The sequence below is a fragment of the Salvelinus alpinus genome, chromosome 4 (assembly GCF_045679555.1).
Source record: "Salvelinus alpinus chromosome 4, SLU_Salpinus.1, whole genome shotgun sequence".
Taxonomy (NCBI): Eukaryota; Metazoa; Chordata; class Actinopteri; order Salmoniformes; family Salmonidae; genus Salvelinus; species Salvelinus alpinus.
In genome coordinates, this window is record NC_092089.1 from 18,840,654 (window position 1) to 18,859,909 (window position 19,256).

Sequence of the window (19,256 nt, forward strand, 5' to 3'; positions counted from 1 at the left end):
ATTGGAGTCAACATGGGCCAGCACCCCTGTGGAACGCTTTTGACACAGTGAGAGAGACGCACATTGCAGTGACAAGTCTGTGAAGTGTGCAGTCAGGTGTTATCGGCCTCCACTGAGCTGATCAGACAGTCATGTTCACCTCTGTCACTCAACTAGATTTCTCTCCCCTGCTAAGGGAGGGAGTGCTTTAAACAGCAGGTCTCTGTCACGCTCTCAATCCCATAACAGCTCACCTGTCCTGCCTACACCTGTCCCCTCAGCACACTGCAACCCACAGGTGGAATGTACTCATAGAAATAACAATACTAGACCGGGCATCCCCATTCAAGTCAATGTAATTCTACTTCTATGGGTGTAGCCAACTGTACAATTGATTGGGGTGGGGCAGGGCTCAGAAACCTCACAGCTGCTACTCCATCCCTGTCTGTCTCCACTAGGGTTTTTCACTCAGTAGCAGCAGTAGGTAACTACAGGTAATACGTGTTGATCAGAGAGCCTTGTACAGCTTCACTATGAACCTGCAAAGCAACGGCCTGTCTGTTCAGTGGTACCTGAAGTCCAAGCCGGTGGGAAAGGTGAGGCGGCGTGTACAGGAGATGAAAAACCCATCTGTCTCCCTGGTGTCGGGCGACGTTGACCTCAGCCACAACGAGAGCACCAGATTGGCCATGGACGCCTTGCTGAACCAGGGATTGGACATGTACCAGGAAGTACTGGCCGGAGAGGGCGAGGTGGACTTCCTGTCCAAGGAGGAGAAAGGTTGGTCTTTTTTTCTACCCTGACTCCTCTTATCTACCTTAAACCATCAATCTGTCTCTGCCTCCTTATCTACCTTAAACCATCAGTCTGTTCCTGCCTCCTCTTATCTACCTTAAACCATCAATCTGTCTCTGACTCCTTATCTACCTTAAACCATCAGTCTGTTCCTAACTCCTCTTATCTACCTTAAACCATCAGTCTGTCTCTGCCTACTCTTATCTACCTTAAACCATCAGTCTGTCCCTGACTCCTCTTATCTACCTTAAACCATCAGTCTGTTCCTGACTCCTCTTATCTACCTTAAACCATCAGTCTGTCCCTGACTCCTTATCTACCTTAAACCATCAGTCTGTCTCTGCCTCCTCTTATCTACCTTAAACCATCAGTCTGTCTCTGCCTCCTCTTATCTACCTTAAACCATCAGTCTGTTCCTGACTCCTCTTATCTACCTTAAACCATCAGTCTGTCCCTGACTCCTCTTATCTACCTTAAACCATCAGTCTGTCCCTGACTCCTCTTATCTACCTTAAACCATCAGTCTGTCCCTGACTCCTCTTATCTACCTTAAACCATCAGTCTGTCCCTGACTCCTCTTATCTACCTTAAACCATCAGTCTGTCCCTGACTCCTCTTATCTACCTTAAACCATCAGTCTGTCCCTGACTCCTCTTATCTACCTTAAACCATCAGTCTGTCCCTGACTCCTCTTATCTACCTTAAACCATCAGTCTGTCCCTGACTCCTCTTATCTACCTTAAACCATCAGTCTGTTCCTGACTCCTCTTATCTACCTTAAACCATCAGTCTGTCCCTGACTCCTCTTATCTACCTTAAACCATCAGTCTGTCCCTGACTCCTCTTATCTACCTTAAACCATCAGTCTGTCTCTGACTCCTCTTATCTACCTTAAACCATCAGTCTGTTCCTGACTCCTCTTATCTACCTTAAACCATCAGTCTGTCCCTGACTCCTCTTATCTACCTTAAACCATCAGTCTGTTCCTGACACCTCTTATCTACCTTAAACCATCAGTCTGTTCCTGCCTCCTCTACCTTAAACCCATCTGTCTGTTCTAGTACTGTATTTGTTGCACAACTGTAAAGGGCTTCCTCCCTGAAAGCCAATGTATTATCACTTTATGTTTATTTAAAGGTTACATCCTGGAGAACACTACAGACCTGAGCACCAGCAGTCTGTGTGGGACGGAGAACGAGGACCAGGCAGAGGGCTCCACCACCTCTTCCCAGACAAACACCTGTTGTCCATCCGTGTCTGAGAGCGAGCCCCCTGGCTTGGACCACGGCTGGCCGGCAGAGGACTGGAGCTACCGCCTGCAGGGTGAACCCAGTGTAGAGGTCTACTTCCAGTCTGATAGAGCAGCCAGCATGAAAGACCTGCTCAGAGAGTTCATCAGCAAGGCCACGATGGTACGTGACACAACTTTCACTGTTAACTACTTGGAGATGTCAATCTACTCTCATGATTATACCTGCATGATGTTTCTGCAGACTTTCAGAAAGCAGCTGATGTCTGAATGCCCTGAAAGTTGGAGAATGACGTTTTGAGAGTTTGATCAAGCAGATTCAGTACCGTCTATAATTAAGCAATAAGGCCCAAGGAGATGTGGTATATAGCCACTATACCACAGCTAAAGGCTGTTCTTAAGCACGACGCAACGTGGAGTGCCTGGATACAGCCCTTAGCCGTGGTATATTGGCCGTATACCACAAACCCCGAGGTGCCTTATTGCTATTATAAACTGGTTACCAACGTATTTAGAGCAGTAAAAATACATTGTCATACCCGTGGTGTACGGTCTGATATACCACAGCTGTCAGCCAATCAGCATTCAGGGCTGGAACCACCCAGTTTATAATACCAAGTACATAATGACAACTAATAATGTGGAAGATACTAATCACAGCAAACGTGATATGTCTGCAGGTTCTGGCCATTGTAATGGACACATTCAGTGATGTGGAGATGTTCTGTGACATCCTGGAGGCAACCAGGAAGAGGAACGTGTCCGTCTACCTGCTCCTGGACCATATCAACCTGCAGGTCTTTGTCAAGATGTGTGAGACGCTACAGATCAACAGTAATCATCTCACTGTGAGTCTCTGCTAATGGTCATTTTCATGATTATTAAATGACACTAACGATTGCAAAGGTGGGGCGGCAGGTAGACTAGTGGTTAGAGTGTAGGGACGGCAGGTAGCCTAGAGGTTAGAGTGTAGGGGCGGCAGGTAGACTAGTGGTTAGAGTGTTGGGGCGGCAGGTAGACTAGTGGTTAGAGTGTAGGGGCAGGTAGCCTAGTGGTTAGAGTGTAGGGGCGGCAGGTAGACTAGTGGTTAGAGTGTTGGGGCGGCAGGTAGACTAGTGGTTAGAGTGTAGGGGCGGCAGGTAGACTAGTGGTTAGAGTGTTGGGGCGGCAGGTAGCCTAGTGGTTAGAGTGTAGGGGCGGCAGGTAGACTAGTGGTTAGAGTGTTGGGGCGGCAGGTAGCCTAGTGGTTAGAGTGTAGGGACAGGCAGGTAGCCTAGTGGTTAGAGTGTAGGGGCAGGCAGGTAGCCTAGTGGTTAGAGTGTAGGGACAGGCAGGTAGCCTAGTGGTTAGAGTGTAGGGGCAGGCAGGTAGACTAGTGGTTAGAGTGTAGGGGCAGGCAGGTAGACTAGTGGTTAGAGTGTTGGGGCGGCAGGTAGACTAGTGGTTAGAGTGTAGGGGCGGCAGGTAGACTAGTGGTTAGAGTGTAGGGGCGGCAGGTAGACTAGTGGTTAGAGTGTAGGGGCGGCAGGTAGACTAGTGGTTAGAGTGTAGGGGCGGCAGGTAGCCTAGTGGTTAGAGTGTAGGGGCGGCAGGTAGACTAGTGGTTAGAGTGTAGGGGCAGGCAGGTAGTCTAGTGGTTAGAGTGTAGGGGCAGGCAGGTAGCCTAGTGGTTAGAGTGTAGGGGCAGTAACCGGAAAGTTGCTAGATTGAATTCCCGAGCAGACAAGGTAAAAATCTGTCTTTCTGCCCCTGAACAAGGCAGTTAACCCACTGTTCCTAGTCCATCATTGTGAATAAGAATTTGTTCTTAACTGACTTGCCTAGTTAAATATCTTTTTTTTAAAGGTACACCTTTCAGACATTTCTTCATCTTTTTAACTGTACTGTAAAGTAGCAATTTGATGATAGCTTTTTGTGTTTGTCATTCACTCATTGCTACATGAAATGCCACCGTGTTCTGTCTGCAGAAAATGTCGGTCCGTAGTATACAAGGAGAGACGTATTGTGCAAAGTCTGGAAGGAAACTCACTGGACAGATCAAAGAGAAGTTCATGATCATTGACTGCACTTTAGTGCTGGCTGGATCATACAGGTACATTTCTGTTGTATAATTAGCTAATAGTCACATCAATGTTGACGTCATTCTGAATAGGTAAATCAATGTTATGATGGTTGATGTCATTCTGAATAGGTAAATCAACGTTATGATGGTTGATGTCATTCTGAATAGGTAAATCAACATTATGATGGGCGATGTCATTCTGAATAGGTAAATCAACATTATGATGGTTGACGTCATTCTGAATAGGTAAATCAACATTATGATGGTTGACGTCATTCTGAATAGGTAAATCAACGTTATGATGGTTGACGTCATTCTGAATAGGTAAATCAACGTTATGATGTCATTCTGAATAGGTAAATCAACGTTATGATGTCATTCTGAATAGGTAAATCAACGTTATGATGGTTGATGTCATTCTGAATAGGTAAATCAATGGTTGACGTCATTCTGAATAGGTAAATCAATGTTATGATGGTTGATGTCATTCTGAATAGGTAAATCAATGTTATGATGGTTGACGTCATTCTGAATAGGTAAATCAACATTATGATGGGCGATGTCATTCTGAATAGGTAAATCAACGTTATGATGGTTGACGTCATTCTGAATAGGTAAATCAACGTTATGATGTCATTCTGAATAGGTAAATCAACGTTATGATGTCATTCTGAATAGGTAAATCAATGTTATGATGGTTGATGTCATTCTGAATAGGTAAATCAATGTTATGATGGTTGACGTCATTCTGAATAGGTAAATCAATCAATGCATTATGACTCCTCAGTTGTTTACAATTATGATGCTTGTTGTAATATTTATTCACTGTGCTCTATTCCTCAGTTTCACCTGGCTGTCCTGGCAGGTCCACAGAAGCCTGGCTGTGCTCTTCAAGGGCAGCGCGGTCGAGCCTTTCGACCTGGAGTTTAGGAAGCTCTATGCCAGCTCCAAGCCTGTGCCAGGCTTCCTCACAACGGCAACGGAGTTCAACCTTACCAGGCCGCTTATCACCCATCAAGCAGCAGCCACCTCAACCCCACTGACAAACCTTCCTTGCCCCAGTCCTGGTACCACAACCCAGAACAGATACTTCAACAACCAGGCTATGGTTCAACCAACCACCACAGTTGTGCCCAGATTCAACACTGAATCTACTGTTCAACCAACCACCACAGCCCAGCTCAGATACTCTAGCCAAAACACAACGGTTCAGCCAACTACAACCACCCAGCAGAGACACCCCAACACTGAGCCAACAGCACCACCAACCTCCCAGCAGAGACACCCCAACACTCAGCCAACAACCTCCCAGCAGAGACACCCCAACACTCAGCCAACAACACCACCAACCTTCCAGCAGAGACACCCCAACACTCAGCCAACAGCACCACCAACCTCCCAGCAGAGACACCCCAACACTCAGCCAACAGCACCACCAACCTCCCAGCAGAGACACCCCAACACTGAGCCAACAACCTCCCAGCAGAGACACCCCAACACTGAGCCAACAACCTCCCAGCAGAGACACCCCAACACTCAGCCAACAACACCACCAACCTCCCAGCAGAGACACCCCAACACTCAGCCAACAGCACCACCAACCTCCCAGCAGAGACACCCCAACACTCAGCCAACAGCACCACCAACCTCCCAGCAGAGACACCCCAACACTCCGCCAACAGCACCAACAACCTCCCAGCAGAGACACCCCAACACTCCGCCAACAGCACCACCAACCTCCCAGCAGAGACACCCCAACACTCCGCCAACAGCACCACCAACCTCCCAGCAGAGACACCCCAACACTCAGCCAATAGAACCACCAACCTCCCAGCAGAGACACCCCAACACTCAGCCAACAACCTCCCAGCAGAGACACCCCAACACTCAGCCAACAACCTCCCAGCAGAGACACCCCAACACTCCGCCAACAGCACCACCAACCTCCCAGCAGAGACACCCCAACACTCCGCCAACAGCACCACCAACCTCCCAGTGCTTGGTGAATCAGTCTTACTACACAGGTCCCCGGAGCCACAGGTTTGACTGGATCACACAGAGACACACTGCAACCAGGCACGTCATGTTCCAGAGAACCTTCTCCACTGATTATAGTACTGGAGACCACCTGACCTGGCGACCCTTTAACAGCAATTACCTTCTTTATGGAGGGACAACCGGCTTGTTGGACAGACACCCACTTCTCAAGACTGGCCAGTGGTTTACTGTTCCTAAATAACATCGTACTGAAATTTGACAGTACACCCTGTTTGAGGTAAATTATGTTCTCTCACAACTGAAAATGGGCAAGTAACCTTCATAGAGTAAATGTGCCTGTTTTCCTTTGCTTGATGCCTGGAGTACAGGAGTAGTACTTCAATCACATCATTATCTCATAAGGATGATCATTGTCTGCCTTCAGGCTGAGAGCTTTGTGTTTCAGTGCATGTTAATTCAATGGAGTAAAAACAACATGTCACAGACATGAATTCCTCCTCCACCCATCAACCCTGATAGAACCACACTGAGTGACAGCCTAGTGATGTGTGCTACGCTTAGCCAAGGGCCAGGCCTCTTAACCTAGTGATGTGTGCTGCGCTTAGCCAAGGGCCTCTTAACTGACAAATCTTCTGATCCATACACTGTCAAGCCCGAGGTAATGCAGAATGGCAAATCAAAAGTTTTCAAATGTGTCCACACTTTTTCCAAATGGTTCTACTTTGAAAGTCAATACAGCAGTTATCTAATTAAACTTTACTGTAGATTGAAGTGTGACAATATTTAATTTCATATGACGGTCAGCACATTGTTACACGCAATATTAAAAAATACATTCATCAAAAGGTGTAGCCTAGTTAGGTCTTTACAGAAGGTAGTTTAGGTCCATCCTCCTTCAGTACTCCTGTCTGTACCAGTCTGTTCCACCACCTGTCTTCAAAGTCCTTCAGAGAGAGACCTGCCAAGCTCTCTCCATCCTGGTTGTCCTCTCTCATCCTCTCTGGAACTAGATCTTCTGACATCACCTGAAGGGCAAATCACCAATAACGATGCATGATCAATCTGGTCAGAAGTGTACCTCTTACCTTTTCAAAACATGTGCATCGTCAGTTGTAATACATCTATAGGTAAAACCATGACATCTTGGTGCCAGCAAGCCACACATCTCCTTTCATTGAAACATACCAGAAGACAAACTACAGGACATTATTTGATGAATAGACACCATGTGAGAACTGTAGTCTATGTACTGTGTCTCTAACCGGTCTCACCTCAGAGACTAGCTGTAGTGTGGTGTCTTTCGGTTCCAGACACCGTAGAGCCTCATCAGCCTTCTGTAGGGCTCTCTCACTGTTCTGGAGAACAAAGGATGACTGTTGTCCCTTTAATGCCCTGAGGAGGAGTCTGGCAAGGCAACATAATACAGTCAAACAACCATCTTCACAAGACAAAGACTGTGCTAAACAGTGACATTTAGGATGAATGTGTAAAAATGCTCTCTGCTTTAAGCCAAGAGCCAATTTCCCAGAGATAAAGTAAGCCTTTTCCTGGACTAAGAAGCACTTTCAAATGGAGAATCTAAATCTGTGTTCGGGAAACCAGTCCTAAAGACTGCCCAACAAGCTTGTATCCATGGAATTGCATATAGAATAGGCCAACAGGATGTCTGCTTGCCTCTCACTGATTATTTACCTGGCCCGGACAAAACACATGCAGGCCTTGAGCCAAACGCCATCACGCTCTTCCTTCAGTTGCTCCTCAGTCTGAGAGTCAGGCTGTGGCTCTACACCATCTCCCTGTTGAAGAGGACTGGAGCCTGAGGGTGTTGACAGAGGCTGGAGGAGATGAAGGTAGCTTTCTGCCAGCTTCATCCAGTGCCACTGGTGGTAGGGGTGGAGAGAACACAGCTGCTGCAGACACGTGACCTGGCTCCTGAGGTCTCCGAAGCGCTCGTGGACGTTCGCAGTCAGGTGAAGTAGACCGGTGAGGTGACAGGTGTTGGAGGCTTCATTTTTCTGTCCATGGAATTCATTTTCAAAACAACCATTTTACTACCTGGTATACTGTAACCTTGTCCACAGACAAGAGCTGGCTGGACGACAAGACTAGGTATTTTGTATTATTTATGTATAATAAAAACCCTTAGTGTGTTACAATAATGTATAAAGATAAGACTCACTCAACAGCAACGGTTCTTACAAGTGTTTCTGTGATCTCCAGGGCCTCCACTCTCTTCCCCAGGTGACAACAGCACCGTGCCATTCCCTCCATTATGTCCCGTCTAATGGCCAGGTTGCCGTCAGGGATATAGGAGAGGCAGGTAGTGTAGGCGTTTAAAGCTTCCTTCGGAAATGGATATAGTTAACAGATGAGAAAAGCATTTGGGCCATATACAGCGTTCCTCACTGAGTTCCCTGAATTCCTATCGGACCTTGTAGTCATAGCAGTTTGGGGTTTTAGGCTGGGTTTCTGTACAGTACTTCGAGATATTAGCTGATGTACGAAGGGCTATATAAAATAAACTTGATTGATTGATATGATAGACAGTGTGGAACTAAATTACTCAAGGGAAGAGGGGTCAATACCTGGAAGTTTTTTCGCCTGTACGACATATCAGCTCGAAATTTAAAGATCTTTTGTTTCTCTAAAATATCATCTGTGTCGATGCTCTCCCAAAACCACTGTTGAAATAGACAACTCATAGTTAAACATTTCCATACATTGCAATGCTAGCAAAAAAAACTGATGCTACTTAACGTTGGGTAGCTAGTTAACACTCACCTCTGCTTCACAGAACTTTGCATTGTAAGACGACAGTGCAACAACAGTTGGCTTCGCTCTTGATTCCTCGAACACCGAATCGTCAAAGGTGCTACCGAAAATCTCCATTTCAAACGATGAATGACAGTGAATTCAAATTTCACCGACACTAAAAAACAAAACAAAAGTCAACGTGTGCAGTGTTACAAGCTAATATGACCGTTGGGAAACAGAACAAGATAGAATGTGTTCCGGGGTGATATGTTCCAATGACAGACGCTTTACTTTCTTCAATGAAATGCTCTAATATTTTCTATAAGATAAACTCCAGTCATATTTTGAAGTTAAATATTTTATAAGACACCAAAATACACGCCTTTTCGTCCAAATGTATTGTATTTTGTCCTCAAAACAAGTATAAAATATATATGTGTCTAAATCAAGCCACAGCCTCAAAAAACAGTTTGATTTCAATGAAAAAGCATTGCAAAGTCTATGGCTCAGAGGACTAAAGCTTTTTCCACTGAGTTTTCAGCTCCAAGGCTACTCTGTCTCAACATTAAAAAAAATCCTTGGTTTACCATAACGTTTGCAAATAAACTCTCTCACTTTTCCCAAAGCACCTCAACATATCCAGAAACCAAACATTCTTCTCATAGATAACTTAATAAATACAGTAGGAGAAAGGAGACTGACTGACATTATCCATTATAGCTGTAGCTAGCAGAATAGTATATTAAAAGACAGGTTAAAAGATAGTGTGCGCACACTATCTAATAGGAAAACTGTTAAGCATGTATTAAAGTTGCGTATTCAACTGTTGGGTATTAGTACTAAACAAGCACCTTTCTAAATATTGAGAAATAGCAAAGAGGACAGACAGGTAAGAAGTATTGTACTAGGATAAAAACAGTCATGTACTATGGTCACAATGTCACGTCTACCTGTACAAAAAAAAGTAACGTGGATACATTGAGAGTTGCCAACTGAAGAAGGCAAAGAGCCACCGGGCAAAAAAATATATATTTTTACACATTAACAGAAAAACGCCATACAAGCTATTAGTTGAAGTTGAGAGACAGGATTAATCATAACGATTATAAAACCATTTAAAAACAACTTGTCTAATGCAAGCACATAATGCTGTCTAATCTGCAGTCAGGTGATTATTTCATGCACTATATGGATCTCATAATTCAAATGCATCTTTTTACCTTAACTATGGTACAAATAACTGTTCCTGCATGAAAACGTAAACGATTTCACAGCATAACATGCTGCCCAATTTGAAATGTTTATGACGAGCATGAGGTATCCACGATCTTCTCCTCCTCCACCTCTTCTGTTGTCAAGTCTTGATGAAACCCTGCTCAGAAAGAATGAGCCATGCAGGCACATAGGTTTGTCTCCTCAAAAAGGTTCCGAATCCATCCGTTTTTCTGTAAAATGTTGTGATGTTTCAACTAGATTCTAGATTGAGATTCTAGAACTTGGTAAAGCATGTTTAGAGACCGTTGGTAACTCCTCAGGTCCGGGCCAGGCTAGAACCCAGTGACCAGAGCATATAGGACAAGGCTTAACAGGTAAGAAACAATGTCTTGGTTCTACTAATGTGCACATGTCAAAACGTGTCATTTAAAATGACAGTTGGGGAGAGCATAGTCTGCAAACGTTTTCAAAAGAAAAGAAAAACAATACAAAACATGAATCTGAACATACATTAGAAAAACACTTGTTTGAAAACAGCCCTGTATCAAGTCCTCCAACACTAGTCTTCATACATACAAGTACTGCAGTCTTAAAAACAATAAACGTTATACATAATTCAAACTCACGTTACACGTTTCCAAGTCAGCAGAGTTTCACATGATTGAAATAGGGACCCACATTGTGCCAGTTGGTTGTGCTGGGGAAGCAGTAGGCCACTTACAGTCCACTGATTTTCATTTGTGTCATATCAACACCCAACTTTAGAATTGATCCACAAGGAGAAGGGGTAAGTCAATAAGGTGCATCCTCTTGAAAATAGAATCATTTCAGAGGAGGACAATACAAGGCAAAATACTTAGTTTTACAGCGTTCAAAAAGATCTCATATAGAAAGAGATTTGGTCTCTAAAGCCATTAAAGGGTCAAAGGGATATAAGGTGCCTAATCAAAGTTGTTTTCCCCCACAAGGACATGTTAAAGAGATTCTCCGGTACTTTTGTATACATTTTAGCCAGTAGTTCTGAAAGTAGCGTTCAGCTAAATTGTGTACTACCTCACATCACTGACATAGAACACAGAGACCTTGCGGGGGGGGGGGGGGGGGGGTCTGAACACTGACACGTCCAGTCCAAAGCAGGAGGTTTAAAAAATACTTGGTAATCGCAAAAGTTCCGGAGCATGTCTTTAATACAGTAGTGGGCAAAGTGCACAATAATAAGTGCTACACTGTCAGTTTCCTTCAGAGACACCACAGTATATAGTACCAGTCAAAAGTGTGGCCACACCCACTCATTCAAGGGTTTTTCTTTATTTTTACTATTTTCTACATTGTAGAATAATAGTGAAGACAAACTATGAAATAACACATATGGAATCATGTAGTAACCAAAAAAAATAAAGGTTATATTTGAGATTCTTCAAAGTAGCCACCTTTTGCCTTGGCAGCTTTGCACTCTCTTGGTATTCTCTCAACCAGCTTCATGAGGAATGCTTTTCCAACAGTCTTGAAAGAGTTCCCACATATGCTGAGCACTTGTTGGCTGCTTTTCCTTCACTCTGCAGTACAACTCATTCCAAACCATCTCAATTGGGTTGAGGTCGGGTGATTGTGGAGGCCAGGTCATCTGATGCAGCACTCCATCACTCTCCTTCTCGGTCAAATAGCCCTTACACAGCATGGAGGTGTGTTGGGTCATTGTCCTGTTGAAAAACAAATGATAGTCCCACTAAGCCCAAACCAGATGGGATGGTGTATCTCTGCAGAATGCTGTGGTAGCCATGCTAGTTAAGTGTGCCTTGAATTCTAAATAAATCACAGTGTCACCAGCTAAGCACCCCCACACCTCCTCCTCCATGCTTCACGGTGGGAACTACACATGCAGAGATCCTCCATTCACCTACTCTGTGTCTCACAAAGACACGGCGGTTGGAACCAAAATCTCAAATTTGGCCCGGTCTAATGTCCATTGCTTGGGCCAGGAAACACGAGCAAGTCTCTTTTTCTTAATGGTGTCCTCTAGTAGTGGTTTCTTTGCAGCAATTCGACCATGAAGGCCTGATTCATGCAGTCTCCGCTGAACAGTTGATGTTGAGATGCGTCTGTTACTTGAACTCGGTGAAGCATTTATTTGGACTGCAATCTGAGGTGCAGTTAACTCAAATGAACTTATCCTCTGCACCAGAGGTAACTCTGGGTCTTCCTTTCCTGTGGCAATCCTCATGAGAGCCAGTTTCATCATAGCACTTGATGGTTTTTGCGACTGCACTTGAAGAAATGTTAAAACTTCTTTACATTTTCTGGATTTACTGACCTTCATGTCTTAAAGTAATGGACTGTCACTTCTGTTTGCTTATTTGAGCTGTTCTTGACATAATATGGACTTGGTCTTTTCTTCTGTATACCACCCCTACCTTGTCACAACACAACTGATTGGCTCAAACGCATCAAGGAAAGAAATTCCACAAATTACTTTAACAAGGCACACCTGTTAATTGAAATGCATTCCAGGTGACAACCTCATGAAGCTGGTTGAGAAAATGCCAAGAGTGTGCAAAGCTGTCATCAAGGCAATGGGTGGTTACTTTGAAGAATGTAAAATAAAATAAAAATATAACACTTTTTTGGATACTACATGATTCCATATGTGTTATTTCATAGTTTTGATGTCTTCACTATTATTCTACAATGTAGAAAATAGTAAAAATAAAGAAAAACCCTGGAATGAGTAGGTGTGTCCAAACTTTTGACTGGTACTGTACATACTGGGCCTCCAGGCCCGTATTCATAAAGCGTCTGTATGTATGTAATCTTTTACATTGTACAAAAGTACAGACTCAGAGCTTCGTAATGGTATATTATACACTACAGTTGGAGAAAGCTATGTAGCTTTAAAAATTGCTATTCTTGTATAACCAGTTGAGGAAAAGCCTTAAGTTTTTTTTTTTTTCACACTTGCCAGAGAGCTCGAATTTGTTCACACCCTCTTAAGCCTTAGCCCCACCCATCTCTTTAAGGATTCACACGAGCTCATGGGTCGGTCTACGGACTCATTAGAATCTAAAAGGCTAAACTGATCCTAGATCAGCACTCCTACTCTCGAGTCCCTTGGTTTCTAAGTCTTTCATAGCACAGGAGTCCACATTCAATAGCTAACTTTGGCACCGCAGTTCCTCCAATCAATTTCAATGGGAACCCATAATATAATCTGATTTCACATGATTCATTCCATGAATGTACTTACAGTACTTTGTAATCTCTATAATAATAGGGATATATACGAGAGACATTAGCCATTAAAAAAAGGACCTCTTAATTGCACATAAATAACTGTGCCGAATACTGTAGATTAACAAATGTCAATTTTCCATTAATTATCATCATATCAAATATTGTATTATCAATTGAATTTCAGCATTTTAATGTCTGACCAATTCATATAAAATTAGGTATTTAAAGTACTGGTTGTAATTCTTGACTAGATTGACTAATGGCGCTACACTAGCACTGTAAAAAGGTGCACATATTGTTTGTATTGGTGGGATATTATCCTTCAGTCTTGCATTCAGACAGTACCCTTTAAAACACGTAAGAGAAAGTGAAATGTGTTTGTGCTGTTGGACTAAATCCAACGTTGTGTTCATTTGGGCACACCATAGCAAAATGTTTTGGAACAGAAAGCGAAAATGGGCATTTTTAATTGGACAATTCCATGTAGTCCCTCACTGTTTCAGTCCATTTTCCTTCCATTTGGTGCCTAACGAACACAAGCCCAGCTGTCCTTCACTACTCCGACTGTGTTTTTCTGGCACCCTGAGAGGGCTCCCAAGAATCACTTTCATCAGTGTCGTCATCATCCTCCTCCTCCTCCTCCTCCTCATCTTCCTCACCCACCACGGTGTCATCCTGCTCTTCAGGTACCATCTCATTCTCACCCAGCAACGCTTCCTCTTCCTGCTGCTCCACGTTTACCTCAGCATCCCCAAACGGATCAGCACCCATATCTTCCCTCTTGTGTATCTCAGCGAACCACTCTCTCACCTGCTCGTATCCCATACTAGACTTGGTCACAAGCTCATCCAGGTCCTGCTCATTCAACAACTTGTGCTTCAGGTAATACTCCTTCAGAATGTCTTTCCCAGACTTCAACTTGATGATGGGCAGTGTTGGTGACTTCTCCGTGCTGGTTGACCTCTTGGCCTTCCTGCTCCGAGACCTCCCCCAGCCTCGGTTACGTATCCTCCTCTTCCTGTTTTTGTTGCCGTTCAGTCCCTCTACGTTGCCGCTCTGGTAGTGGAAGAACCACTTGAGGTTGCCGTTCTTGAAGGAGTACCGGGTATCTCCGAACCAGTTGACTATGTAGACCCTGGGCAGCCCGCTCTCCTCTGCCAGCTTGTCATATTCCTCTGTGGAGGGCCATTGGGTACGGACAAAGGCACTCTTCAGGACGTGGAGCTGCTCGGGGGTTTTCTTTCCAATGTTCTTGTCCCCCCTGTTTGGCCGCCGGCTACCCGGAGGGGTCTGGGATCCTTTTCTAGACGAGGTAGCCTTGCTCTCCATCCGCTCTGCTTTCAGCTCAGGTGACTCTGCCTCCACTACCTTCCTCTTCTCTGTGAACCAGGCGTCGATCTCTCTCCTGGTCAGCTTGGTCTCCGTCCTCAGCCGGGTCAGTTCGTCGTCAGACGGAGTACTTCCCTTCTGGTAACTCTCCTCAAGAACCACCAGCTGCTCTGCTGTCTTCTCCTTGAACTTCTGCAATGTGAAGTCTGGGAAGGAGTTCCAGGTCTTGGAGCGTGGCTCTTTCTCTTTGACGGATGGTGTGGGCGGTGGAGACTGAGGGGTCTCGTCGCTGGAGTCAATGACGATGGTGGTGCCGCTGCTGTGACCCCTGGGACTCTGGCTGTCGTGGAACACGATGACGTTGCTGTTCTTGGAGTTGCGCTGGTTGTAGCGCGTGTCGCTGAACCACTTCTTGATCTCCCCTTTTGTGAGGCCGGTCAGCGTCATGAGCCTGGCGATCTCCGCGTCGCTGGCGAAGTGGTTCTTCAGGTAGCTGGCTTTCAGCTCCGCCAGCTGCTCCTTGGACTTCTTGGGCCGCATTCCAAAGTGGTCGGCGCTGAGGGCCGAGTTCTCCTGTGGGGTCAGGGAGGGAGGCTGGACAGTGGTGGCTCTCTTCATCTCACTGACGGCTGGGCTGGTCTGGTGGGAGGACATCTTGGGGACCTGGCTGTGGCTTGGCATCCCTGCTACTGTCAAGGTGATGGGTGTGGTCACAGGCGTGCCAACCTGTTCAGAGTTTAGAAAAGTTTCACTCACTCCACAATATTACAACAACTGACAAGACATATTGAGTTGAGAAACTATAAAACAGAAAATATGACATTACATCATCCACAATGTCATCAATAAGTACCAACCTGTGTAAAAACCAGGCCTGGCTGCCCTACTATCTGACAGGTCTGGAGGATAGACTGCAGGCCGTTGGCCGCAGCAGAGAGCTGGTGGGCCGGGATAACAGTGATGGTCTGAGGCACCGTGTGCACAGTCCCGTTGAACTGCTTTCTCCTGGCCTCCTCCACCTCAAATCAAAAAGTGGATTTGTCATATGCACAGGATAGACGTAGTGTAAATGGTACAATGAAATGCGTACTTGCAAGCGCCCCCTTCAACAGAGCGACAACAATTAAAACATATATATTCAATGAGTGAAAATATGTTTTAAAAAGCACAATTAAAAACACTATGTCCCCCCAAAAATGTAACTCTGGTATAAGACAAACATGAATCTAACAGAAAAAGCACCTCCTCGGGTGTCCAGCTGACCCCGTGCTTCAGACGCTGGGCAGAGAACCAGATCTTTATCTGTTCCTCACTGAATTTGGTCTGAGCCGACAGACCCATGATCTCTGATACTGAAGGGTACGGGAACTTCTTGTAGGTGTTGACCAGGACTGTGTTGGTATCCATGGATTGGTTGTATGAGGGGATGCTGCTGACGGGGATGAGGAGCTGGGCTTGGGCGCTCTGCGGGGAGGGAGGGAGAAAGAGAACGCAAGAGAGAGAGTAGAGAGCAAGAGCAGAGAGAGAGAGGTTTTAGTCACTTATTTATCAGTAACATTACATAGTATCAACAGCAGTGAAAGGTGATTTGTTTTATACAATTTACAATTTCAAAGAATTTGAAAATATGATCACCTGCTGGGCCTGCAGAGCTGAGAGGACCTGGGCCAGACCAGGAGGGAGCTGGAGTCCAGACATATTGGAGCTGAGGACAGAAGATTTCTTATGCTCTGATGACATCATATTGGGAATGTTCAGGAGAACACTGTGTTTCATGGACTCAGTGTAATGTGGGCTCATCTTCTCTACAGGAGTGAGGGAACCCAGCCCCAGAGGTGCTTCGATAGGCTCCTGCTCCCCTTCACTCTCTCCCATCCCGTCACTCTCCTCGGCTGCTTTCAGAGACACGGCGATCCTCTTCGGTTCCGATTTACCCCTCATTTTCATGATGGGGGTTTTGCTGAGTGAGATGCCAGCTGAGGCGGGGTCATCACTCTCTTCCGTCTCATGCTGTGTGTAACCCCCATCCGAGAGAAGGTCACTGAGCGTCTGCTCCAGGGTTGGTTGGTTGCTGCGTTTCACTCCTGTGCAGGTGACACCGTCCTCTCCGCTGGAATGACTGATGTCGTGCTCTGGAAAGTAAATTGCCCAGCGATGTTAGTTTAACCACATCAGAGAACAAGGGTCATTTTCAGGAGTAGAGCACACCATAGCAAATCGGTTTTGAAACAGGTCAATATGGGCATTTCATATAGGTTACACTCGGTTTCAAAAGCTTTTCTCCTGTTTAGTGCCAACAGAACAAAATCAAATCACATTTTATTTGTCACATGCTTGGTAAACAACAGGTGTCGACTGCTTACTTACGGGTCGTTCCCAACAACGCAGATAGAAAGATAAGAGAAAAGGAAAAATAATAACACAAGGAATAGCACCTGGCCGTGCTGCTGCTCCAGTTTCAACTGTTCTGCCTGCGACTATGGTACCCTGACCTGTTCACCGGACGTGCTACCTGTCACAGACCTGCTGTTTTCAACTCTCTAGAGACAGCAGGAGCGGTAGAGATACTCTCAATGATCGGCTATGAAAAGCCAACTGACATTTACTTCTGAGGTGCTGACTTGTTGCACCCTCGACAACGACTGTGATTATAATTATTTGACCATGCTGGTCATTTATGAACATCTTGGCCATGTTCTGTTATAATCTCCACTCGGCACAGCCAGAAGAGGACTGGCCACCCCTCATAGCCTGGTTCCTCTCTAGGTTTCTTCCTAGGTTTTGGCCTTTCCAGGGAGTTTTTCCTAGCCACCGTGCTTCTACACCTGCATTGCTTGCTGTTGGGGTTTTAGGCTGGGTTTCTGTACAGCACTTTGATATATCAGCTGATGTAAAAAGGGCTATATAAATACATTTGGCTTGGGGGTAGAAGCTGTTCAGGGTCCTGTTGGTTCCATACTTGCCGTGCGGTAGCAGAAAGAACAGTCTAGGACTTGGGTGGCTGGAGTCTGACAATTTTTAGGGCTTTCCTCTGACACCACTTGGTATAAAGGTCCTGGATGGCATGGAGCTCGGCCCCAGTGATGTACCGGAACGTACGCACTACCCTCTGTAGCGCCTTGCGGTTGGATGCCAAGCAGTTGCCATACCAAGCGGTGATGCAGCCAGTCAAGATCGAGCCAGGTGATTAACATTTCAAGAAACAGATGTGAGCAACATGTTGAAGATGAATAAAAACCCTTCCCCACCTGTCTCTGGGTCAGTGGAGACCACAGCGGTGTCTGTAAGTCCCTCTGCAGCGCTCTCAGCTCCATCCTTCCCCTCCCCCACATGCATGTCTGCATCCTGCTCCTCCATCACGTTAGAAGAAGGCAGGACCATGCAAGGTGTTGTTGACTTCCTCCTGCTTGCCATGGTGTAGGTAGGCTATCCTCCAAGATAACTTTGTGTAAAGAGATGTGTCTGGAATGGATGACCTTCCGCTAGTGATGGTTTGATTCACATACTAAAACCTCCAATATTTTCATCTGTGGAATGAAATAAAATAAAAAATGTATTTGACAGGTTCCATCCAATATAGTTTCACTTGAACAGCTACAATCTGTATGGATTACTGCATAATGGTAATAGCACGTTCGCTGTACGGTAATTACAGTGAAGTTGAAATGTGTCCTAGCTATACCACCTTTTGCATGTGAAACCTATTACAATGATTATTTCTGCACACGATTGCAACTTGTTTGTAGCTACTGTCTACTTTGTAGTAGCTGGTAATTTACAATACGTTTGGACCCAATTGCTCTTAATGCCATTTGTTTATGTAGAAAAAAAATATTGCTATCCAGTGTAACCATAGCAAATTGATTATTTTATTAGATTGCTAGCTATCCAGATCTAGCTAACTAACCTAGCTTCCATTTCTGCATCTAGCCAGCCAGTTTACACCTGGGATAGACATTGCGGCTGGAAGCCAAATACTGTAGCTAGCTAGCCACCACAGTAGGCAGTACAGCAGCTGAGTTTGCGTTTACTTACCAGGACAAGAGGTAGCTTCTGCGCAGGCTCTCCTGCCCCCGCAATTTGTCTTAGGTTCTCGTCTAATGTTAGCTAGCCTACCTCTGAACAGTTCAGCCCGAGCTCTCTGCCGGACTGCAGTAGTTTTGCTCGGAGGCAGGCGAGTCCAGTTCACCGCTGTCTGCAGATGAAAACATGGAACATTTTCGCTGCAACAGTTCTTTTCCCGACTGATATCCCTTTACAGACGTATTCAAAAAGGCAGGAAGCCACTACACTAGTCACTTCAAGCAAGCCATTTGTCCATCAAATTATATCACACTTTGTGTTCTTTTTTTAATGGCAGTTTTTAATGATTAAGCGGCGTCATCACGTTAATGCGATACGTCTTGACGTCATTCATAGGCGACATCTGTCACGCATGCATGGAGAAATGTTGCTTCAAATAAAATGTCTATCAACCAATAGAAGCATTTAAAAAGTGATGGTCCTGGCGTTTGTATGCATACAGTATTTATCGTTACCGTCTGACCACAAAAAAACCCTGAGGCTGCACCATGCTCAGTTTGTATTCCGCTATAAACAAAGAAGTTACTGGCAATAGATATTTTTCAACCAGTTAACACATCACAA

At 45.1% G+C, this 19,256-nt stretch overlaps 3 protein-coding genes across 4 annotated transcripts; 1 reads left to right on the forward strand and 2 right to left on the reverse strand.

The window, feature by feature from the left end:
• The first annotated feature begins 491 nt into the window (after positions 1-491).
• Positions 492-6,580, forward strand: LOC139572440 (protein FAM83A). The gene is made up of 5 exons (XM_071395191.1): positions 492-759; positions 1,912-2,186; positions 2,704-2,871; positions 3,991-4,115; positions 4,929-6,580. Exons 1-5 carry the CDS (start codon positions 513-515, stop codon positions 6,322-6,324), a joined length of 2,211 nt encoding a protein of 736 aa, XP_071251292.1. The 5' UTR covers positions 492-512; the 3' UTR covers positions 6,325-6,580.
• Positions 6,581-6,849: 269 nt separating this feature from the next.
• c4h8orf76 (chromosome 4 C8orf76 homolog) lies at positions 6,850-9,118 on the reverse strand. Its single transcript, XM_071395808.1, has 6 exons — positions 8,865-9,118; positions 8,669-8,764; positions 8,283-8,426; positions 7,776-8,098; positions 7,355-7,487; positions 6,850-7,108 (listed from the first exon to the last, which is right to left on the reverse strand). Exons 1-6 carry the CDS (start codon positions 8,970-8,972, stop codon positions 6,941-6,943), a joined length of 972 nt encoding a protein of 323 aa, XP_071251909.1. The 5' UTR covers positions 8,973-9,118; the 3' UTR covers positions 6,850-6,940.
• A 61-nt stretch (positions 9,119-9,179) lies between these two features.
• LOC139572926 (zinc fingers and homeoboxes protein 1-like) lies at positions 9,180-19,190 on the reverse strand. 2 transcript variants are annotated; one of them, XM_071395807.1, is made up of 6 exons: positions 18,726-19,190; positions 17,858-18,136; positions 16,245-16,741; positions 15,852-16,073; positions 15,467-15,628; positions 9,180-15,335 (listed from the first exon to the last, which is right to left on the reverse strand). In XM_071395807.1, exons 2-6 carry the CDS (start codon positions 18,021-18,023, stop codon positions 13,836-13,838), a joined length of 2,547 nt encoding a protein of 848 aa, XP_071251908.1. In that variant the 5' UTR covers positions 18,024-18,136; positions 18,726-19,190; the 3' UTR covers positions 9,180-13,835. The 2 variants fall into 2 exon arrangements, with proteins under 2 accessions (XP_071251908.1, XP_071251906.1); XM_071395805.1 differs by having other exon boundaries at positions 18,645-19,190.
• Positions 19,191-19,256: the final 66 nt, after the last annotated feature.

What these genes read in the sequence shown, in the direction of transcription:
- LOC139572440 (XM_071395191.1), top strand. Translation starts at nt 513, where the DNA reads ATGAACCTGCAAAGCAACGGCCTGTCTGTTCAGTGGTACCTGAAGTCC. An exon ending in TCATCAGCAAGGCCACGATG is followed by an intron (nt 2,187 to 2,703) that starts GTACGTGACACA and finishes ATATGTCTGCAG; the next exon opens with GTTCTGGCCATTGTAATGGA. An exon ending in GTGCTGGCTGGATCATACAG is followed by an intron (nt 4,116 to 4,928) that starts GTACATTTCTGT and finishes TCTATTCCTCAG; the next exon opens with TTTCACCTGGCTGTCCTGGC.
- c4h8orf76 (XM_071395808.1), bottom strand. Translation starts at nt 8,972, where the DNA reads ATGGAGATTTTCGGTAGCACCTTTGACGATTCGGTGTTCGAGGAATCA. An exon ending in ATGTGTTTTGTCCGGGCCAG is followed by an intron (nt 7,488 to 7,775) that starts GTAAATAATCAG and finishes TTGCCTTGCCAG; the next exon opens with ACTCCTCCTCAGGGCATTAA. An exon ending in CACTACAGCTAGTCTCTGAG is followed by an intron (nt 7,109 to 7,354) that starts GTGAGACCGGTT and finishes TTTGCCCTTCAG; the next exon opens with GTGATGTCAGAAGATCTAGT.
- LOC139572926 (XM_071395807.1), bottom strand. Translation starts at nt 18,023, where the DNA reads ATGGCAAGCAGGAGGAAGTCAACAACACCTTGCATGGTCCTGCCTTCT. An exon ending in CTCCACTGACCCAGAGACAG is followed by an intron (nt 16,742 to 17,857) that starts GTGGGGAAGGGT and finishes TTTACTTTCCAG; the next exon opens with AGCACGACATCAGTCATTCC. An exon ending in CAGCTCTGCAGGCCCAGCAG is followed by an intron (nt 16,074 to 16,244) that starts GTGATCATATTT and finishes CCCTCCCCGCAG; the next exon opens with AGCGCCCAAGCCCAGCTCCT.